The sequence below is a fragment of the Panthera leo genome, chromosome D4, assembly GCF_018350215.1.
Source record: "Panthera leo isolate Ple1 chromosome D4, P.leo_Ple1_pat1.1, whole genome shotgun sequence".
Classification (NCBI taxonomy): Eukaryota; Metazoa; Chordata; class Mammalia; order Carnivora; family Felidae; genus Panthera; species Panthera leo.
In genome coordinates this window covers 28,559,097-28,582,321 of record NC_056691.1, presented here as the reverse complement: position 1 = coordinate 28,582,321, position 23,225 = coordinate 28,559,097, and the positions used below count along the sequence as shown (strand labels likewise).

At 42.8% G+C, this 23,225-nt stretch overlaps 2 protein-coding genes and 1 long non-coding RNA gene across 3 annotated transcripts in view; 2 read left to right on the top strand and 1 right to left on the bottom strand.

Annotated features, from left to right (window-relative positions):
• Positions 1-10,513, top strand: part of FBP2 (fructose-bisphosphatase 2) — a 37,928-nt gene extending 27,415 nt beyond the window's left edge. Inside the window, exons 5-7 of the mRNA XM_042912757.1 lie at positions 83-220; positions 6,769-6,888; positions 10,116-10,513. Of these exons, the coding sequence (XP_042768691.1) occupies positions 83-220; positions 6,769-6,888; positions 10,116-10,310 (453 nt within the window). The 3' untranslated portion in view covers positions 10,311-10,513. The remainder of the gene's footprint in view (positions 1-82; positions 221-6,768; positions 6,889-10,115) is intronic.
• Positions 10,514-14,812: 4,299 nt separating this feature from the next.
• LOC122204803 (procathepsin L-like) lies at positions 14,813-18,871 on the bottom strand. Its single transcript, XM_042912503.1, has 8 exons — positions 18,674-18,871; positions 18,231-18,366; positions 17,817-17,939; positions 17,568-17,714; positions 17,163-17,387; positions 16,312-16,474; positions 15,554-15,671; positions 14,813-15,078 (listed from the first exon to the last, which is right to left on the bottom strand). The coding sequence occupies exons 2-8, from the start codon at positions 18,354-18,356 to the stop codon at positions 14,979-14,981; spliced, it is 1,002 nt and encodes a 333-aa protein (XP_042768437.1). The 5' UTR covers positions 18,357-18,366; positions 18,674-18,871; the 3' UTR covers positions 14,813-14,978.
• A 77-nt stretch (positions 18,872-18,948) lies between these two features.
• Positions 18,949-22,489, top strand: LOC122205559. The gene is made up of 2 exons (XR_006196134.1): positions 18,949-19,017; positions 22,324-22,489. It is a non-coding gene; the product is annotated as an uncharacterized LOC122205559 (long non-coding RNA).
• The last annotated feature ends 736 nt before the right edge of the window (positions 22,490-23,225 follow it).

The window sequence follows — 23,225 nt, the reverse complement described above, 5'->3', positions numbered from 1 at the left end:
TCTCTGATTGCTCGGCAGTGTGCTGTGGGCTTCTGTTTCCTGGTTTCTCTCTTCTTCCAGGTGTTTCTCTTCATCTTTCTAGGCTCTCGGTGAATTTATCCTGGTGGAAAAAGATGTCAAGATAAAAAAGAAAGGAAAGATTTTCAGTCTGAATGAGGGCTATGCCAAGTATTTTGATGCTGGCACTTCGGAATATGTGAAGAAGAAGAAATTTCCAGAGGTGAGTGAAGGAAGCCTAACACAGTAGCAGGGAGAATGCTGCCTCACTGGATCCCTGTTTGGGTGGTGGCTTTGGGAGCCTGGCTGACAGAGGTCGGTGCCACTGATTATGGCTCTGGTTGGTATGAGAATGACTGACCCTGCCTTTCTTCATAAATGACCAAAGTCTTTTATAGCTAAAGTTACCTACTCAAGATAATATTCCCCAGTTAGTTTTTTTAGGAGACATTGTTTATGAAGAAGACAGACTACATTTTCAAAATTCAGGATTCAGGCCTGAACTTCTCAAGTCATTTGTTTATTGAGCTACCACCTATGTAGATTCTGGTCATTCCATTTTATTTTATTTATTTATTTTTTTAACGTTTATTTATTTTTGAGACAGAGAGAGACAGAGCATGAACGGGGGAGGGTCAGAGAGAGAGGGAGACACAGAATCCGAAACAGGCTCCAGGCTCTGCGCGGTCAGTACAGAGCCCAACTCGGGGCCCGAACTCACAGACAGCGAGATCATGACCTGAGCCGAAGTCGGCCGCCCAACCGACTGAGCCACCCAGGCGCCCCTGGTCATTCCATTTTAGATGGAATAATTAATTCTATTTGAAAGTCCCATTCATATGCCCTAATATCAGGGCCTTGTGTTTACCCCAAGCTTTAGGACGTTTTTTGTCTCTCAAAGGGATTACCACGTTCTAGACTTCATGTGGCTGTTAATGCAGCCCAAACACTCTAGTCAGTATGTCCACCATACTAAGAGAGCTTTTAAGACAGGCATGGGAGCAGAGCCAAAGAATTTCTAGACCAGAAGTGTAAATTCTGGTCTAAGTTGGAAGAGGGGCTCAAGCTTGTTTACAAGTGGGACCCTCTCTCACCAAACTCTGGGGCATGTCATTGGAATTAAAAAGTCAGTGTTCACTTATCACAGAAATGGTAGACTGCTGAGCCCAACATATTAACCAATATTTCTATACGGAATCAAAGATGAGACCCTTTTAAACAGCAAAGGAAGGTACCTATTTCCCAATATAAAGCAAATCTCCAGAATCCTCCAGTTGCCTTTTAATGTGAAACCTGAGATTTACTATGTATCTGTTCTTAGCATAAAAGGCATTGTTTTGCCTATAGGACGTTTTGGTTTTGCTTGCTACTTTTACATAAAATCCCTTACAAGTTCCATAAACTGAAGACTAGGGATTAGTTGTTAGGGAAAGTCGCTTTCTGGCTTCAGAAAGTTTAGTCTACATGCAATGGCTGGAAACTAGTGTGAATGCTTGATAATTTTCTCAGGCAATGCTTGAGAGTCCAGGGAGGTACTTTCTTCTGGATGTAAAAACAATGATCCATTTTGACTCAAGTGCCAGATGGTCTTGGGAGCGTCCAATTCTGACTGATCAGAAGAACAGAATGAAACCTAGAGTTGGGTCCCAGAATTTCTACCTAAAAATACAAAAAGGAATTTTGACTTTGGACAAATGGGAATACACTCAACAGGGTGGTGGGCATCCTCCTGGCTGTAGTGGAGGTTTGCAGGGATCCCTTAAAGAAATTAAAAGAAAATTAGGGAAAATAATCTGTGCCCCCTTCCTCAAAAATTCTCTGTGAAGAGAGAGGGGCAGAGATGAAAGCAGGAGAGGTTGGCCTGATGGGTGTTGGCTTGAAGCTGTTGCTTTATTTTATTAAGTACTTTTTACTATTTTTAAATAAAGGAAGGCCCAGAGTTACCTGAGTGGCTCAGTCAGTTAAGCATCCAACTTCATCTCAGGTCATGATCTCATGAGCTAGAGCCCCTCATCAGGTGAGCTCAAGCCCCGCTTTGGGCTCTGTGCTGTCAGCATGGGATTTTCTCTCCCTCCTGCTCTCTTTCTCTCTCTGCCCCTCGTGGGATTCTCTCTCTCTCTGCCCCTCTCTCATTCATGCCCCCCCCAATGAAGAAATAAAAATTAAAAACAAACAAACAAAAAAAAACAAAAAAGAAAGGTCCAAAGAAGAAGGCAAAAAATAGTTTGCAATGTTTCTACTTGACTGAAACTCTGATTTCTATTCTTGTTAACAAAATTTAAAAAGTAATATATCTCAAAAGTTAAACATAGAATTACAATCTGACCCAACAATTGTGCTTTTATGTATATACCCCGGATAACTGAAAACAGGGATTTAAACACACACACACACACACACACACACGCACACGCACACACACACACACAAAGCCCCACCTTATACACAAATGTTCATAGCAACGTTATTTATAATAACCAAAGATGGAAACAATTCAATGTCCATCAACTGAAGAATGGATGAATAAGTGATGGTACATCCACACACGGTAATATTATTCAGTCACAAAAAGGAGTGAAGTACTGTTGCATACCACAGCATGAGTGAGTCTCAGAAACATTTATGCTGAGCAGAAGGAGCCAGATGCAAGGACAAGGTTAATGTATAGAGTCAGATTAGTGGTTGCCAGGGGCTGAGGGAGGGGATGGCAGGGTCTACTTAATGGGTACAGGGTTTGCCTTTGGCTGATGGAAATGTTCTGTAATCTGACAGTCATTGTTGCACAACATTATGAACGTGTACTAAATGCCACTGAATTATGCACTTTAAAGTTGTTAATTTTATCTGATGTGAATTTTACTTCAATTTTAAAATGTGATCTAAGATGAGGAAATGTAAAACATACAGAAATATACAAAATTAAAAGCAAAAGCCTCCCCCCTCCCATACCCCCAGCCAAGTTGCTCTTTCCAGGGATGACCACTGCTTAGTGTTGCTTCTATTCTTTGAGCTGGGACAGCGGGAGGGATTATGTACATCCATCTCCATATCTACCCCTTCACCCCTTAAGATCAGGTAGAGCATATTAGTCTCACCTGATTTTCTCTTTCGTGACTTGAAGATTGTTCTACACAAGCACAGACAGATTTGTGGCATTGACTGAAGGGGCTGCCCAGCCTTGTGTTGAGAGGACAGAATGAGCTAATTCCTTATGGAGAAAAGCTTTGCTTGCCTCTGATTTTCCACCAGGAGACCCAGAGCTGCAATGGAGATGCCCAAATGTGTACACTCGTGACCTTGTGCAAGTAGATATGCACAGCACATTGCTTACTGGGGTTACTGGATCCAAGTATATGAGCACTTAACATGTTAATGTTATCAAATACTCTTCCACAAAAGTTGCATCAATTTAGTCTCTGGTGCCATATGAAAGAGTACCCGTTTCCCTGCATCCCTGATGGTGCTAGATATGGTGAATCTTTAAAAATTTCTGTCCATCTGATGGTAAACAATGAACCTTGTGGCTTGACTAGTGTGTAATTATGATTTATGTCATACATGTTTGCTTGTATTTATTAAGCATCTACTTTTGTCTTGGTAAATTGCCTATTTCTATCTTTTCAAATATTTAATTAGTATTATTTATCTTTTTCTTGTTGCTTTGTATAAGTTCTTAGTAAATGAAGGAAAATAGCCTTTGTGTGTTATTCATATTAGGAATATATCGGGACTTTCAACTTTTGATCCTATAGAGATGCTTACAATTTCATGTTATATTTATTTATTTTTATTTTATTTATTGATTTTTTATTTTTTAAAATTTACATCCAAATTAGTTATCATATAGTGAAACAATGATTTCAAGAGTAGATTCCTTAGTGCCCTTTACCCATTTAGCCCATCCCCCCTCCCACAATCCCTCCAGTAACCCTGAGTTTGTTCTCCATATTTATGAGTCTCTTACGTTTTGTACCCCTCTCTGTTTTTATATTATTTTTGCTTCCCTTCCCTTAGGTTCATCTGTTTTGTCTCTTAAAGTCCTCATATGAGTGAAGTCATATGATATTTGTCCTTCTCTGACTAATTTCACTTAGCATAATACCCTCCACTTCCATCCACATAGTTGCAAATGGCAAGATTTCATTCTTTTTGATTGCTGAGTAATATTCCATTGTATATATATACCACATCTTCTTTATCCATTCATCCGTCGGTGGACATTTGGGCTCTTTCCATACTTTGGCTATTGTTGATAGTGCTGTTATAAACATGGGGGGTGCATGTGTCCCTTCGAAACAGCACACCTGTATCCCGTGGATAAATGCCTGGTAGTGCAATTCTGGGTCGTAGGGTTTATTTTTAGTTTTTTGAGGAACGTCCATACTATTTTCCAGAGTGGCTGCACCAGCTTGCATTGCCACCAACAATGCAAAAGAGATCCTCTTTCTCCGCATCCTCACCAATATCTGTTGTTGCCTGAGTTGTTAATGTTAGCCATTCTGACAGGTGTAAGGTGGCATCTCATTGTGGTTTTGATTTGTATTTCCCTGATGATGAGTGAGGTGGAGCATTTTTTCATGTGTCAGTTGGCCACCTGGATGTCTTCTTTGGAGAAGTGTCTATTCATGTCTTTTGCCCATTTCTTCACTGGATTATTTGTTTTTTGGGTGTTGAGTTTGATAAGTTCTTTATAGATTTTGGATACTAACCCTTTATCTGATATGTCATCTGCAAATATCTTCTCCCATTCTGTCAGTTGCCTTTTAGTTTTGCTGATTGTTTCCTTCGTTGTGCAGAAGATTTTATTTTGATGAGGTCCCAGTAGTTCATTTTGCTTTTGTTTCCCTTGCCTCCGGAGATGTGTTGAGTAAGAAGTTGCTGCGGCCAAGATCAAAGAGGTTTTTGCCTGCTTTCTCCTCGAGGATTTTGATGGCTTCCTGTCTTACATTTAGGTCTTTCATCCATTTTGAGTTTATTTTTGTGTATGGTGTAACAAAGTGGTCCAGGTTCATTCTTCTGCATGTCGCGGTCCAGTTTTCCCAGCACCATTTGCTGAAAAGACTGTCTTTATTCTGTTGGATATTCTTTCCTGCTTTGTCAAAGATTAGTTGGCCACACATTTGTGGGTCCATTTTTGGGTTCTCTGTTCTGTTCCATTGATCTGAGTGTCTGTTCTCGTGCCAGTACCATACTTTCTTGATGGTTACAGCTTTGTAGTATAGCTTGAAGTCTGGGATTGTGATGCCTCCTGCTTTGGTTTTCTTTTTCAAGATTGCTTTGGCTATTCAGGGTCTTTTCTATATATTTATTTTTTGTTATATCTAATGGATTTTGTGTACCAAATTATAAATTAACGTATTCATGTTTCCTTCTTCTGTGCTGTCCAATACATAGCTACTACCCACATGTCGCTATTTAAATTTAAATTAATTACCATTAAATAACATGTAAAATTCCATTTTCATCTATACTAGTCTCATTGCCAGAGCTCAACAGCCACATGTGGTCAGGGGCTGCCATGTTGAACAGTTGAACATGGTGATAAAAAGCATTTTCATCATCACAAAGAATTTCATTGGACAGCCTTATTCTAAATTATTTGTGAGTTTCTCCTTTTAAGTCTATCTCCATCTTGAAGTAATTTGGTTGTCAAGAATGAGGGTAGGAGTCTTACACACCTGTTTTCTAAGCAGCTAGCCCAGTGCTGCTCTCTATATAGTGCTCTTCCATGTTGATTGGAAGGTCATGTTAACCATAAATGAATTTCTTGTCTATCTTTAGGCCCAGGACCATGCTCTATTCTGATCTACTGTTTGGTGTTTGCATTTCTTCTTTAAATATGTAAACATTGTTAGTTCACTATATGTTCTTAGATTTGGTAGAGATACATATGTTTCTCTTGTTCTTCATTTTCATAAATGTTCAGGTTTACTTTGGCAGATAATTTTAATATCATTTCTTTCAAGTTTCTTCCCCAAAAAGTCTTGATATTTTCTAAGAGTTTTAGAGTCTTAGCTCTTATGTTTAGGTCATCTATCAACTTTGAGTTAATTTGTCATATGGTATAAGGTAAGCTTTTCGGTTTTTTGTAACATTGGATTATTCATTTTCTTACCATTGAATTGTAAATTCATTTATTTTTACTCATTTATGTATGCTAGTCTCCCCCTTTAGTTGGTGATTTCCTTGGGACTGTCTTCCCAATTTTGGCCTCCTCGGGGCCCAGCCTTGTGCCTGGTATAAAGAAGATGCTGAAAAAAAATTGTTTTAATGTTTATTTATTTATTTTGAGAGAGAGAGAGAGAGAGAGAGAGAGAGAGAGAGAAAATCCCAAGCAGGCCCCATGTTAGCATGGGGCTCAGTCTCATAAACCGTGAGATAATGACTTGAGCCAAAATCAGGATTTGGACACTTAACTGAGCCGCCCAGGTGCCCCTGAAAATTATTTATTGAGCTGAATTTATACAAGATTTCTGAACATGGCTACTCATGTTGTTATCTAGGAGAGCATATTGCAGATTTTGCATTGCATCTAATATTCAGGGTTTGGAATCACCTACAGTGCCTGTTTTTATTGCATTCCAATTTGTTTTGTTGGGTGAATTTCTCTTGCTGTCTAATCCAAGCCTAAATGCTTTTGGGGTCTCCCTCTTTCCTTAGAAGCCTTTAATAGTTAATTTCCCGTGCGTTGCAAACTTCCTAAACCAGGATACTTTGGTAATGGAGTATCTAATTCAGATGAGCATCTTATCTCCTCTCTCTGCCTTTTAGGATGGCAGTGCTCCCTATGGGGCCAGATACGTGGGCTCCATGGTGGCTGATGTGCACCGCACCCTGGTGTATGGAGGGATCTTCCTATACCCAGCGAACCAGAAAAGTCCTAAGGGCAAGGTAATTCTCTTTTGTCCAGTGGCTCTGGTCAGTAAGCCAGTTGGAGTTCCCTTTCTCTTCACGTCTGCTTTTTAGTTACTGCTCTGTCCTTTTCGCGTCCACTTGTGAGTGGGCATGTGGAAGAGAAATGAGGGCTATTTCCCATTAATGAATTTGAGGCTGTGGAGAGACGAAAATTGTCGTTGTTGGCAATTTTCACTGGCCTTCACTTCCCCTTTTCCTCATGCCTGTAACTCACCATGAGTCAGCTGTGTTCATCTACCACTTTCTACATATTGTGCCTGACCTGTAGCTTCAGCACCACCTGATTCTAGATTAAGGATCCTTTAAAGATCTAATGAAGAGTATGGACTCACATTCCAGAAAAAAAAATGCACATAAACATACACACTACATACGTTTTTAGGGGGTTCACAGATGACCTGAAGTCTACCCATGAAGCCCCTAGAGAGTTCCCAAACTCTAGAATAAAAACTGATCAGAACTTATTCAATATTTCTACAAAGGTAGCTCCTGGAAGATCTTACTGCTAGTTTATGACACAAACCCCAAAATACTTGTATTATTAGGTGGGAATCTTATGATCCAAGTGCATCTGTCTTGAATAGACCCTCCCATAGAAACGTGTCTGTTTTTTAGCCAATCACAGAAATCATAGGTAAGTAGACACATCAAAACACAGATCTACTGTATTCTTGGGGCACAGCAACAATTAGCCACATGTATATATGTCTCCCAGGGTGTGCAATTTGAATTATTGGAATGCCGGATTCAAAGCCATGGTAAGAAATCTCAGAGCACATGGGACCAGAAGGAAGATTTTTAATATGCAGATTGGTGTATCAGAATTTCTCTTCATGCGAGTGTTTAGTTCATGTATGTTATAACCTTTGGGAGTAAGAATCACAGATAAGTCTGCATGAGAGGTGCTGGCCTGGAGGATTGAATGAGATCCAGAAAATGAGGAAATGCTTAAATACAACCACTCTTGCTGCCTACTCAGTTCAACACAGAAAACATTAGGCTAATTATTAATAATTGTTAAAATGACTTAAAAGTGATGATTCACCAAATTCTACTGAAATCATTATTACACTATATGTTAACTAATTTGGATTTAAATACAAGTAAAACAAAATAAAATGATTTAAAATAAGTCAGAAAATATCCACATATAATGACCTAGACATTTCTGTAAGTACATATAATTCCATATATAGATCTATATTCATAACACCATAACCATCATCCCTATTGAAAATACCATTGGTTCCTGAACTCAGTGTTTTAGCTTTTGTGGTCTCTGTGACCACACTGGTGTGTATTTTGGGGGTGGGGTGGTTGTGTACACCTTTCCTCCTATGTGTGCTTGTCTCTTTTTATCCATTTAGATTTTAACTGCAGAATAAAGTAGATCATGAGGACAGCAGGCCAAACTCTGAAAACCTGAGAATTGTGTCTTAAGATGGATTTACTCTAAGGGAAACTTAAGGTGAAGGGCAGCCTTGGACAAACTTTATGCGAGAATCCTATGTTGTTTTTTTAAAGTATCTGAATCAACATGGTACAAACAAAGGCTACTTGGTTACAGTCTGAGACTTTATTGCTGACATCCCAAATTCCCAGGCAAGGGAAGAAGGGGCTGAGGTCTATAAGCTGACCTAGGACCGATTGGCTTCCAGTGTCCCTCCTGTGGATGATCAGAGACAAAACTAGCCAATCCAAGTGTGTCCACACCCACTGGGGCTTCTTTGCACTCTGCTAGGATGCCCACAACTCTGAGAGCTAGAGGTCTAGGGAGAGGGCAGCATACACTGTTTTACCAAAATGGCAGTAAATGCCCTCTGGAATCTTAACTTACTGTCTCCTGAATGTCCGGCTCTCCAACCTAGACCAGAGATCTTTTGCTCCTCACTGTGAAATAATAATAATTCAAAAACCAGCACAGAATATGACTGCTTCTCAAGGTAGTTTCAAATGATCTTCAGAATCGATTTGAAGAAAAGAATAGAAAAGAAAAAGCTGCAGAGAGCTGGGCCAACCACTTTGGAAGCTGATTACAGAAATGAACTGGTTTTCTTTTAAATGCAAATTTTATACCTATTGGGGAAGGAAGGAGAAGGTGGTACGATATTGAGGTAGAACATGCAGCTGGACCATCCCCCTGGATCTAATGTGATATGTGTGTGTGTGTCTGGTGGGGGTGGGGGTGGTGAGGAGGAGGGAATCACAACATAATCACAGAAATAGATCCCAAAAAGCATTCGGTCCAGCCCATTTCATTTCAACTTATTAAGTACTCACTGGATGCAGGGCAGACACCTGCTAGTTCCCTTAGTGCCTCTTAGAAAAGGCAGCCCTTCCTCAGGACAGTCTCAGCCCTGGGTCCACACGCACAACTTGGCAAGCAGGACAAAGGCTGACTTTACTCTCCTTACCCTGCCCCCTGTGGCCCTCCACTGGGAACCCTTGGGTAACGGATGCAGTAGCCTTGTTTGGACACTTCCTTGTGTCAGCAAGTCCTGGGAACGGAGATATCACAATGACCAACCAAGACAGACTCTGTTGCTGCCTTCAAGGGGGAGCATATAAGGAGGAAGGCAGTTACTAAACAGAGCTCAGTGTGACAAATATATGAAGAGGGATGTGCTATTGGAGTGCAAGCAGTAGAAGTTAATTCAGTCTCGGGGGCTAAGAGAAAAGACCATTTAAATACTAGCAACCTACCTCGTCAAGTTGATGCTTGAGATGTGGAATTCCTCCATATGATCTCAGACACTGAGGTTATCCTGAGAGGCTACCTAGTATTCTCCAGGTGACCTCCCATCCCACCCAAGCTGGACTCCTTCCTAGTCATAAGGCCTCACGTACAGAGGCTCCTGACCAGGCCTCAGCGTCAATTTGCCTCATTGCCAAACTGTAAGAAACTAGTATCTAGATCTCATACTTCCAGACAAGGAGGCAGGTCTCCTATGAACACAAAGGTCACAAGATGGGTAGATACTGACCAGCAGTGCCCCAAAGATGTGATGATGAACAACGTCTGATGCACCCAGCCTTCTGGAGGGCCCTGACTTCAGGAAGCCCACTCTGCTGGGGTGCCCAGTGTGCTCATGCTAATGAGACAGAAGTTCAGCAGTTGTAATTCCTTCACTGAGCTTTAGGGGTGTGTCATAGGACTTTTGGCAGCTTGCCAAGCTTGTCCACCTGACTCTGTTTCTCCACAGCTCCGGCTCCTGTACGAGTGCAATCCCGTGTCCTACATCATAGAGCAGGCGGGAGGCATGGCGACCACAGGCACCCAGCCTGTTCTGGATGTGAAGCCCGAGTCCATTCACCAACGAGTTCCCCTCATTCTAGGGTCCCCGGATGATGTGCAGGAATACCTCACCTGTGTACAGAAAAGCCAGGCAGGCAGGTAGTGGGTTTGACCCTGCAAGCTGTCTTCTCTTTGCCTTGTCCCTTCTATTAAGGGCCCTAAATAAACGATAAGTGGAAACAATGGTGACGAGTAACAAAAGGCAAAGCTCCTGAGTCACATCCAGAACAGCAGTGAACTGCTTGTCACAGATCCAGACCCTAGAGGCGGTTCTGTGCTCAGTGTAAAGGGCTCAAAATAAAAACCCACGTGTGAAAAGAACAACTTTGATTTGTCTTCTTTCATGGGCGGCAGCTAGTAGAGATATAGTTCTAAGTCTGCCAGCCAGGGAATTGGCAACTACCGACTTGCGGCAAAAAGTCCAGAGATTAGCTAAGAATTTGTCTTGGTTGGCTTATAATTTGAACCTAATGTATTATCCTGTAGTGATTCATTTCTTTTCTTGTGAAAGAGATAAACGTATTTAATATATATTCTATATTTAAATGTATATTTACATGTACTTAAATGGCTGGCAGTTACGGAAGAGCTTTTGTCTTACTTTGGATAAGTTTTGAGTTAGAAATCTTATGGCTATTAAATTCTGAAGCTTCAGATTGAGCCTTTTTCGGGAGTGATGATTTGGATGCCCAATAATTGTTTGAACAGAAAGGTGTGGTCACCTGTTGACTAAGCCACATATGAAACAGAGTTAAGATTTAAAAATTAATACGTACTTTTCTCAACCCCTTAACTTTGAATTTTCATTTTGGGGAGAAGATTTTAATTTATCCTAGGGCCTGACCAGAGTGCATAGTTAAATATCAATCATTTTTCAAAATCATGTCAGCATTGCGATTGGGGTGGCATATACATCAGGAACCTCAGCTTGTTTTCACAAGAATTACTATATATGTATATGGACCCAGAGGACAAAAATCCTTAATGAAATATTGACAAATCAAATCCAGAAGTACTTAAAACAAAGATGCATCAGGACAACATCAGGCTTAACCCAGGGATTCAAGAGTGACTTAACATTAGAAAATCCACTAAAGTAATGCATTAGGCAATGGTGGTGGGGAGGTGGGGACTAGGAGGAGCCATGGGCAGAAGCGAGGCTCTCCTTTCTCACTGTGGCTTTGGGTGGGTGGTTCATACAACCCAATGCAGATGTCAGCATGTGTATAATTCAGGACTCAGCGTTGTTCCTCAGCTAAATATGGCTTGGCAGCAGTAACAATAGCCGCAAAATTTTAATATGTAATTGAAATGCTTTCAGCCTCTCCAAAGGACACATCAATTTTTTTTTTTTTTAAGAAACATTCTGATTTTAACCAATGGGCTACTTTATTATAGACTTCATCTGAAATGTTTATCTCAAAGATCCCAACTGAAGTCTTCACTTCAAAATCTCTTAGGAACACTTTGATTTGGTGAGCGTACAGCACCTGGTCTAAAGACTGCACAGCCATGAGGAGAAGGTTTTGCTGGAAACAGAGGTGAGAGACAGCACCTTCGGTCATGGTGTGTGTTGCTTTGATAAGTGTGGCGGACGCTCAGAAGATCCATGCACCATTCATACACCTCCTTCTTCAGGCTGAGACCGTGGGTCCCTGTAAGTGAAATCCTGAAACAAGGAGCTGGGAAGAGCTTAGGACTCCCCCACTCCATTCTCAGAGGCCACATATCAAAGATTCGAGGGAATTGGTGGAATGGTGCCTGAGTGACTGTCCTTCCATAGGCAGGGGACAGAAGAATTATTGGTGGGATCTCTGGTCTAAGTGATCTGAGGATCCCTTTCTTCTTGGTTTCTCATTCTCTCCTGATTGCCTTCCCAGGTTAAATGTTTGGGCCTGTCTCAGGGGGGATCCAGGTGTTCTTTCCATTTTCTAAAAATAATAATAATAATAATGTTTATTTTTGAGAGAGAGAGAGAGTAAGAGAGAGAGAGAGAGGAAGGGGCAGAGAGAGTTGGAGACAGAATCTGAAGCAGACTCCAGGTTCTGAGCTGTCAGCACAGAGCCCAATGTGGGGCTCGAACCCATGAGCCATGAGATCATAACCTGTGCCGACATTGGACACTTAACCAACTCAGCCACCCAGGCGCCCCTTGGTTTGCTTTCCATTCTCTAGCATTTCCCAAAGTACTCTTTATGGGTCTGGCCCCACTTGGGGAAGGTGGGACTATTCACTGGTTTGCATTGTACTCTGGGCAAATGGGCTTCAGCAACTGGAAGGCAGAGCCATTAACACAAGGAAAAAAGCCATATGATTATTTTAATAGATGTTTTTTAAAAATAAGAAGAAGGCATGCTGTTTCAAATCAGTGGGAAGAGAATGGTGGATAATTAGCTAGTCGTCTGGGAAAAAAATAGAAGTGGATTTGCAAAACATATTACAGACGGATTCCAGAATTAAACATAAAAAATGGAAGTATGAAAGGGATATATTTATGACCCTAAACGGGACCAAAAGACAGCAAGAAAAATGTATAAAGGAAAGAGATGCGATTTAACAACATCCCCCACACAAAGTTAAGTCACTCCAAAGTGCAGGAGAAAATGTTTGTGACAGGTAATAAAAGGCACATTAAGGATCATACATATTAAGAGAAAAAAGATAAACCACCCCCCCCAGAGAGATAAACTAAGGATATAAAACTGCAGTTTGTGAAGAGAAAAATACAAATAGTCTATAAACTAGTGGGAAGATGGTGAGACTCCCTAAGGATCAGGAAATGAGAAGAACATGGCCCATCTGTTCTCACTTAGCAGATGCACAATAAACAGCAGTGACTGATCCTTTCAGATGTCCTCAGGTGCTGGGACATGGCCCTCTTCTGCCTGCTGGAGAGACAGATCACAGGACAGCCACGGGACGGCAATGTGGCAGCTCTGTGGACATTGCGAAGTTTAGATAAGCAGGCCCTCTGACCTGCGGGTCAGCAGGAAAACCTAGATGAGCCTTTCTAAAGTTACATATTGTCTGTAAGAGCAAAAAGATGGGAAGGATCGAAGTGTCCAGCAGTAGGGAGATGGTTGACTGTGGAAAGCTCTTCAGTGGTTTGAGAAAGTTGCGAATTACTTAGAAACCTGCTCCAGCTTTTATGAACATGGAAATAAATCCCTTCCCTAGTTCAAGGGACATCACAATAGACAAATGTGGAAAGAAATAAATATATTGGCACCATGCTAAGCCCTTTTGCTCCACCTAACCTGATGACAACACCATCTTTACTCTCTGTATTCACTTCCTGTAATGAAATCTAACCATCTTCTATCATTATTATTATTATTATTTGCAAAGAAGGGGAAATGGCATGAGAAAGATATGCAGGAAAGTAGGACATGGTGGGTGGGTCTATAAGATGGGTCTGTGTACCAGTCTGAGTTCTCCAGAGAAACACAACCAATAGGATTCAAGCCTTCCTGCCCTGACACACACAGACAGACACACAGACACACAGACACACACCCTATGCCACAGTCTTGAGGCCGAATTCCTTCTTCCCTTGGAGACCTCAGTTTTGCTCCTAAGACTTTCAAATGACCCAATAAGGATATAGGGGTTCAGGACACGCTACTCCAAAATAAGCCACAGTGGCATATTGGTTATTTTGAGATGAAGGCACTTGAGAAGCAGCAGATAGATGCAGGAAGGGCTCTCTGACATCCCCTTTCCAGAAGCAGGTCATAAAATTTCCCTGAGAAAGGTGTTCTCCCCTGAGAAAGTTTCCAGCAAGAGAACATCCTGATCACTGGAGGCTGGAAGACAGCACTGAACACATCTCTGTGCAGACACAATTCCTAAATAACCCTCATCTTCCACTAGTTTTGCCTCCTGCCCTCAAATGTATTTCCTATTTGCTCCATTCAAGGGTTGGGACAGACACAGCCAAAGGGCAGCTGAGATGACATGTGCCTATTTACAACTACGAGAGCCAGACCCCACCCAGCATTCTCCTAGTGGACCATGGGCACATTGTTAGGTCTTTTGAGCTACAGGCCCAATATGGTAGCACTTAGTTAAATGAAGCAAATCAGCAAATGAAGACTCAGTATCTAACCTAACTGCAGTTTCAACTCCCTTCCCACTGAAATATAACCTTTAACCAGTAATAATGGGAATGTCCTGGTCAGCACTAGGAAATACATCAACAGACTCTTTCTCTTCTTAGGAAAGTGATCTTGCCTAAAATAAGATTCTTTGCTAATAATTTCCTTTTTTCTGTTCCCTCTCTACCTTTACAAACCTTTCTTTTTCTGTAGCTCTTGGAGCTCTCTTCTACTTGCTAGATAGATGAGAAGCTGCCTGATTCATAAATCCTTCATGAATCCTTCATGAACCATAAATCCTTCATTGAACCAATTAGCTCTTTATAATTTACTTGGTTGAGTTTTTGTTATTTAACAGCTTGATTCTACAGAAAGTTAATATATTGAAAACTGACCCCACTTCTACTTTGAAATGGTTTTATTTTAAAAGGTAAAACTTTATACATCAGTACAAAATATAAACATTCAGAAGTTATTAGACAAATCAATCACACAAAGCTGTTCAAAGCAGTATTTAAAGAAGTAACATTTTACTGGTATAAAATGTCACAGAATCAAATCACAAGTTCGAGCTCCAGGTGTTTTGCTCCACACAATAAGGTGTGGTCAGTTGTAAGATAAAATTCTTCTTCGTAGTATTCTGTTCCCAATCAAGGCCTTCTACAGAGATCATCTCATACAACAGGAAAGCTGGCCATGGTGGCGATTCCACAGTGGTTTTTCCGGTCTTTGGCCATCTTTATGTAGCCATCTATGCCCCAATTTGCACCCCAGCTGAAAGAAGACAGGGTTTGCCATTTATTACAAACAAACACATTTATCTTTATGAACAACAATACCCGATACTGAGCAGTGCACCAGAGGCTACGGCAGATTCAGGAAGAATCAGGAGAGGCCATTCTTGTTCATGATTGGATTCTAACCCAGCACAGAATTCTATCCCCAGACCTTTCACAGCCCACAAAATGAGAGACCCCAAAGCACTTGGGATCAGATGTGTTTCTGAAATAAGGAAAAATTTCCAATTTAGAAATGCAGTGGTACCAAAACTATAGCACTACCTTAGCAAGCTTGAGACAGTGTCTTCATGTTGTCATGAAATGAATATGTCTGTGTTTCCCCTACGTAGGGTAAAGACTTCTGTGATTTCAGAAGTGTGCTCAAGGGTTTGAGAACATGCCTCCAAACACTGATTTCGGAAAGGATTCCCTTTTCAATTTTAAAGATAAGTATTTTTGGCTTCTTATACCTGTTCTTGACAATCCAATATGTATTGTTTATCGACTGTCCTTTTTCAGTGCCATAGCCAATCACCAGAACACCATGGTCCAGGTCTTCACTGCTGCAATCTGGATCATAATAAATGCCTGGAAAAGTGAAACTCAATGCTAGGGTGAGGATTCCCATGTGACATGTGATAGCAACCCAGCCTATCAACCAGAGTAAGGGAGGCATTTCAACCTTCAGCGAAATGACATAACACCAGATAAGAGTTAGAAGCAGATCTTTTCTGAGCTAGGCTAGGGATTGAGGCTCTCATCTAGTACCGGCAGAAAGACAATTTGGCAAGAAGCATAAAACAACCTGTCAAGAGGCTTAAAAGAGCACTCATTGAAACCTTGTGATTTGACTTTTAGGATGTCAGCTTAAGGAAACAGCACAGAACACTAAATTACTTGAGCCAAGGGATTCTGTCCAATCTCAACAACAGTGGTAAAATTCTTTGGAATGTTTCATGGTCTAACAATTAGAAGAAAGTAAATTAAAGTATGCCAATTGAACTATATAGCCATTTAAATATATTTATGGCGTACTTAAAATTGTGGGGATGTGGTTCAAGTCATGTCAAACAAACAACAGGCACAAAAATTACATGTACAGAATGATGTTAAATCTACACCCTCCAAAATTCTACATCGACTTCTACATAACAAAGAGTCAATCTTGCTGTACCTTATGGTGGTTTCCCCATTTTTCTGCCTAAATTTCTACATAGACAGAGCTTACCTTCATGATAGAACTGGAAGGTAAAATGGCTTGCATCTATACCAACAGAGATGGGACCCTTGGTTGCTACAGCCACCATGAGGGCCTTCTCCTGCTGAGGGATGTCAAAGAAGCCAGTGTCATTGGCAGCAGAATCCTGGGGCTTGTATTTGCAGGATTCATCCTTTCAAAGGTGAAGGGGAAAAGACTTAATCACTACCATCCACTGGGAACATGACTTCAAGACAGCTTACAGGTAAAAGATTTCCAAGTCAGGTTTGTTAACACATCCCAGGAGTTTAAATGCTATTGGTTGTTTTGAAATGGAAATATTCGCTGGTGTGTATTTAATGAGACACTCTCAGTCTACCTGTCCATAAGAATTTTGTTGCTCTGGAGAAATTTGCAATATATATAGAATGGTATGTATATCACCACAAACATAGAAATAGGAACAGCTATATGGTAACGATCTAAGCAGAGAAATGTGCCCGGCCGATACAGTTTAATGACAGATCTGACAGTTTGCAGATCTAGAGTCTACAATTTAAAATGTGCATATTCATATTAAGCGATGCCTGGGTGGCTTAGTCGGTTAAGCAGTTAAAGCGTCTGACTTCAGCTCGGGTCATGACCTCATGATTCATGAGTTCGAGCCCCGCATTGGGTTCTGTGCTGAGAGCTCAGAGCCTGGAGCCTGCTTCAGATTCTGTGTCTCTTTCTCTCTCTGCCCCTCCTCCACTCTCTCTCTCTCTCAAAAATAAATAAACGTTAAAAATAAAATGCACATATTAAATGTGGTATCTGTTTTCTTCAAATGTATTTAACTCTAAAAAACAGAACTGGAATGACAGGTAAAGAGCTCCACTCACCTGTGCATGATATGGATAGGATTCCTCTGTGTCCAGGCCTCCGTTGTCCTTAACATACTGGAAGGCATTATTCATTAGGCCACCATTGCAGCCCTCATTGCCTTCAGCCTGAGAGCAGTCCACCAGGTTCTGCTCACTCAGTGAAACAAGTTTGCCAGTTTTCCGGAACATCTGTCCTTCAAGAGCACCAGTTGCACTAAAAGCCCAACAAGAACCACATGGACCCTGAAAACAAATCATAAAGCTCTCAGTCTACAAAACAAATATCAAGATTTGACAACAGCCCACAGATTTGAAAACTCTTAAAACATGGCGAACTGCACATTGTTTCTCAGTCTACCATAGCAAGGACACTGATTCCTTTAGCCTTTACTCTTGAGAGGGACCTGCTGAACATTGTCCCACCTGATCCTTCACAGGAGTTACATAGCCTTTCTCTCTCCAGTCCACAGATGAAGGGATCTTAGCAAAGAGAGGTGCTTGGAACACTTTCCCCTTCTTGTGCTTCTGCATTTGAAGGCCATTCATCACCTGCTTGAATTCTTCATTGGTCTTCAAGGAAAAGGGAATACAATGTTTGACAAGCATGAGATTTTTTTGGTAAAGTATTGGGGAGAGGAAGCACAAAAAGTCAGCAATCCATGCCACACTCACCATGTCACCAAAGCCATTCATTGCCACCGTGAAGCTGTGTTTCCCTTGGCTGTGTTCCCAATTGTGCTGTCTGATCATTTTCATATTCTTCTCCCACACCTCTTTCCTCCATCCTTCTTCATCCTGGAGACAAACATATAATTCATCATCTTTATTTCTATTTAAAACCAACTCACCTGCACCTAGCGGGTGTGCTCACAGAGAGGAGGAGAAACCACAGCCAGGGATGGCCTGATGCTTCCGCAAGCTGTACTCCAGCAACCACACAGCAGGACATATGCCCACGTACAGTCAAGGTGCCCCGGTTACTGCCTTGGTAAGAGCGGCCTCAAGAAGCTACTCCCTGCTATGAACTCCCACCAGCACAGACTGTTCTCTGCGGGGGTCCCTCTGTGCAGTTTAAATGTTACCAACCATGCCATATAGCTTCCTGTGTGTTGCCTTCCACTGGGACCATAGTTCATCTAAGCTCTGGTTGAGTTGCGGAGCAGCTGAGGCTATTCCCAAGCAAAGGGCAGCCAGGAAGAGAGAAGGATGCATGTTTCAAAACCTAGAAAGGGAAATGAGTTTCTAATTAGAGCAAGCCATCCTCCTTTCTTCTGAGATGTTAGAGCCACTAAGGTGGAATTGAATTTATCCTCCCAAGCGTTTGCACAGGGCTGGGAAGGAAGGCTGAGGATGTGGGATGTGCTGGGGGCCTGCTGCCCTGCTCCCCTCCCTGAGACCCGCCTCCCACTGGCAAGGGATTTGGATCTTGGCGCAGGGAGGGGAGGGCCTCGCAGCGCGGCGTCGGAGGCTCAGGCTGCCGCATAAGGAGAGGTCAGGCCCGGGGACAGCGCCTCCTGGGAGCCACGAACCTCCGACCCCCAAGGCAGGTGGCCTCGCTGGTTCCTCGGATGGCCCCCCTGCTCGGGTTTGGCGGGGGGCAGACCAGCTGTGGTAGGTGCAGCTGAGCAATCTCAGTCACAGGTGCAGGTCCGGGAGTCCAGAAGGCCCTGCACTGGGCCGGCAGCCACCCGTTTAAGACCTAGGATTCGGCCCGGCCAGCCCCGCCCTGCTCGCCTTGCTCAGGCTGCGAGTGGCTGAGCCAGCCTGTGGGCGGGGCTTCTGTGCCCTGGAGCTCTGTTCGCCTGGGGAGTGAGTTGCCTGGATCAATTGTCCCAGAGAGGAGGCCCTACCTGCTTCAGTGGCCCCGGGGGAGGTGAGCCGGGGGACCAGTGACAGCCCCGTGGAGGGGTCCGGCGTCTCCCTGGGGACCCGGATCAACTAATTACCACGAATTTATGTGTTGGCAGGTGGTTCACGTAAAGAACCTCACAGGGAGCCCCAAGTGGGTTTTCAGCGTCACCCTTCCTGTCCTTTAGTTCTAGCGTTTTGGGTTAAAATCTCCCGGAGGGTTGGCGGAGGATGCAGAGCCCGCAGGGGGAGGTGTTATCACTGTATCAGGATGGGATGCCCCTGGGTTATGAAGAATCTGGAGAGGGCTGACAGTGCCCCACACGGGGCATGCGCTGGGCAAGGCTCAAGTCCTTTCAGGGAAAGGGGCAGACGGGGAGGGGTGTCCGGGGAAGGCGTGGCATTTGGTAAGGCTCCTGTCCTGCCTCCCCCAGGCAGGGATTCTTCTTTCCTCAGAACTGACAGAAACGTGTCATTTACAGAAAAATCTGGCTTAATAAAAGAAAGGCAAAATGTAGAAACTGCTTTTTCTTTCCCACTCTCTGTGTTATGGAGTATTATGTTCCTCAGTATCCGACATGTTTTTCTTTAGATTTAAGAAATTTGCTTGAATGACTTTTACTTCGGTGGTTATTACTTTAATTTACATGTAATGCCAGGACTTCCATGGCAGTTTGTAAGAATATTTTCAATGGAGGAAAATATGTTTATATATGAATATTAATTTATGTAACTAAGCATTTAAGAAACACAACTGGAAACGTAACTAGCTGGGGAGTGTGCCAGGATTTTCAGGAGATGTTGAAATTAAAAATACATTTGACTGAACTAGCTCCTGGTATCAGGGCAAGCTACTATTACCTGAGGCTTCTATTTGTGGGAGGTTGGGTGGAGAAAGGGGCAGAAATGCATCCTGCACTTCCAATGTAATTAATAATGACTCTCATCTGTGGGAGAAAGTCAAGTCCTTTCTCCCAGGCGTGGGGTCGGAGGGACAGGCCCTTCTGCCTGGGGCATGTGGGTCCCGCCTTCTCATCATGCTGACACAGCCCTGAGGGATCACCGCTGGGCCTTCCGCTTCCCTCAGCCTCCTCCATCTGACCATTTCCTTTATGCTCCCTGGTGCTTCAGCAGTTCTGTCCCCAGTGGCCAAAAGAAACATTCAAAAACCTTTCTAGAAAGTTGTCAGCAATCCACGGATGACCTTAAACAAAGCTAGCCATATTTTTTAGAGGAAGTGATATTTTGGGCAAGGAACTTCCATTTGAGCTAGAGTTAGTTTTTTCCCTTTTGAAAATCATTTTGTTTATGTTTCCTTTTTTCTTTTTTTTTTTTTTTTAAGTTTATTTTTAAGAGAGAGCGTGAGCAGGGGAGGGGCAGAGAGAGAGGGAGACGCAGAATCCGAAGCAGGCTCTAGGCTCTGAGATGTCAGCACAGATTCTGACACGGGGCTCAAACTCAGGAAGTGCAAGATCATGACCTAAGCTGAACTCGGATGCTCGACCCACTGAGCCACCCAGGCGCCTCTTTGTTCATGTTTTCTACTTAATTCAGAATTTTTTGGATTTATAACAGCTAGAGCTAATGAATCTAACATGCAGAGTGCAGATAAAGAAAAAAGAAATCTTATAGAAGTTTTGAACTAACGTACTTCTGCAATGCAACAAGGCATCCCCCCTTTTATAGGCACCATGGAGTTGGCTGGACTCCTTGGAGCCATAGGCAACTGGCCCTAATAGTTCAATGAACTGCAAAACAAAACAATGATCTGTCATTCCACCATTATGCCTCCATTCCCTAGGTCTGGAGGGGAGATAGCATTCATTCATTCAACAAATATTTATTTTAGGCCAATCATATATCAGGTGAGTGGTGAACATGGTGGTTGGCAGGCAAGAGACATGATATGTAAATAAATATTTACTAATTCAGGCCATTGATTTTGAAGCAAAACAGTTTTAGTTTCAAATTTTGATTCTGCTTCTCAACAGTCATGTAACTTTGGCAAGACACTTCACCTTGGAGGGTCTATAGTCTCACCTGTCAAAGGGAATAAAAAATGTCTATTTCTAAGGATTATAGAGGATATGGTGGTCAGCATACAATCCCTAGAATGTAGCTACTATTATTATGCTAAATGATGTTCTGGAATTTAAGAGGGCTCTTATCATCAAAACATCCTTGTTGGTGTCATATCTTAAGATATATCACTGAAAGTTTTAGAATATCAGACAGTCCAGATACAATAGGACACATGATAAGCCCTTGAGGGCTGTGGGGCAGGGGGTGAACACCTGAGGTCACCAGACCCAGCAGAGGTGGACAGAGGATTAGGGACACGAGGCCATAAGTCTCAGCTGGAGCCATGCCAACATGCTGCCTCCGGTGTGCTCTGTGCTCAAGGCTGGATGGAGAGTGAAGGACTAAGGTGACCTTGGAGACTCTCAACCAAACCAGCTTCCATCATCATGGCTTCCCCCCCAGCATTTCCTTGCTTGTGGAGCCCCCAAATGTGCACGACGCACTGAAATAGGTCAACTGTGGGCAGACTGTTGGCAAAATGCAATGCTGAGTCCAGGCCTCGTCTTGGTGAACCTTGGTCATCGGTGATCCATCTGGGAATCTGGTGTTCTTCCCCCTCTTCTCTTGCATGTTTTCAGAAAAATAACAGGCAAGTGAAAAATGACTTTGTAGGTGTCTAGTGGATCCACTCTCCAATTGGTCCTGGCAAACTGAACTTGCCAACAAATATGAGTGAACAGTTGCCTTAAAATTTCAGTCTCTAGGTCCTGACCTATTTGTAATCTAATGGAAAAGGCAGTGGTTTTTTGTAAATATAGAGTATGTGGCTGTTTTATTCCCAAGAGGAACAATTAGCCAACCAGTTACCTGGCTCATGAACCACAATGTCACACATTCTTTATATTGTGCCCCTGGGGATGGGACAGTAAGCGCATTGTCACCCTGGCTTGTCTCGTCTCATTAGAGTTTTTATGAACAACTTGGCAGTGGCTGTTTTCAAGGACTCTCAGAGGGACCTTGGCCATTGTCCTTCTGGGAATTTTTTCTGTTTTTTCTTTGGTTCCTTCTGTTTCTTCTTCTTTTTCTTTCCCCCCTCCCCCCCGCTTTTTTTTGCTAAAAAACCAAAACAGTCGTTATGAAAAATTTTAAAAGTACAGATAAGCAAAAAAAGGGGAAAAATGCATCCAAAATTCTGGTCTTTGTGGCTTCTTGAAGCCAGTAGACAACTGGGATGTATGGCTCACTCACCAATGCTCTGCTTTGGATGATGGCCTTTGTTTACCATAATACCCCTTATTGTACCTTACAGATGAATGAACTGAAGCTTGGAGGGGCTTGGCAGCTTCCTCAGCTGGTGAGCAGGAAGCCAGGGTTTGATCTCAGGGGCTGTAACTCCAGACAAGGCAACGCACAAGGCTGTACCAGACCCGGGATTGAAGGCTGGACATCAATAAAGATCATTAAAGAGAATTGCAGAGGACAATGGCTAATACTTTATGCTGCAGTGTGGGGACAGCAACCAAGGGACCACAGTCTTCCCTGGGCCCCCACATCATTACCCCAGGCACAGTCACTAACCCTCTGCCACTGTGTCCACTCAACATTTCTGGAAAGTGCCTCCTGTGTCTGTGACTATGTATGGGGAGACCTCCCTTCTCCCTGCAGGAACCATCACCCTCTTCTCCTAGAAGAAGATCCTCCACCCTGAGTTATTTCTTCTAGAGTAGGTCTTAGGGTACAGTTGTCAGGGCTGAGGGAGACTGTATCAGATGCAGAGAGGGGCCCTGTAGTGGCCTGCAGACCTGTGTCATGTGTGACACAGGGGAGTGATACTGTCTGAAATGTCTGTATTCTTTTCCTGTTTGTGTTCCATTTCTAGGGACAGGTCTACTCTACAACCAGGGACATCCTTGTCTCATAGACAATCAGAATTTTAACAACAGGAATGCAAAGAACGGTCACTGTCCAGCACTTGACATTCCAATTAGAATTCCTGAGTCCAGGAGGGGCCTGAAAGCCAGGCTTTAAAGAGAGAGAAAAAGATTTTCTAATCCTAGGGCCCAGTCTGAAAACCTCCCATAATGTCATTGCAGGGAAGAATAAGTCTCCCACTCAATAGTGGGAGAGGGGAGAGGTGTCTCCCTAACACTGGGAGAGGGGCAGGAGGCTGCTCTAAAGGGAACCACTTGCCTACACTCATGCTTACACTCA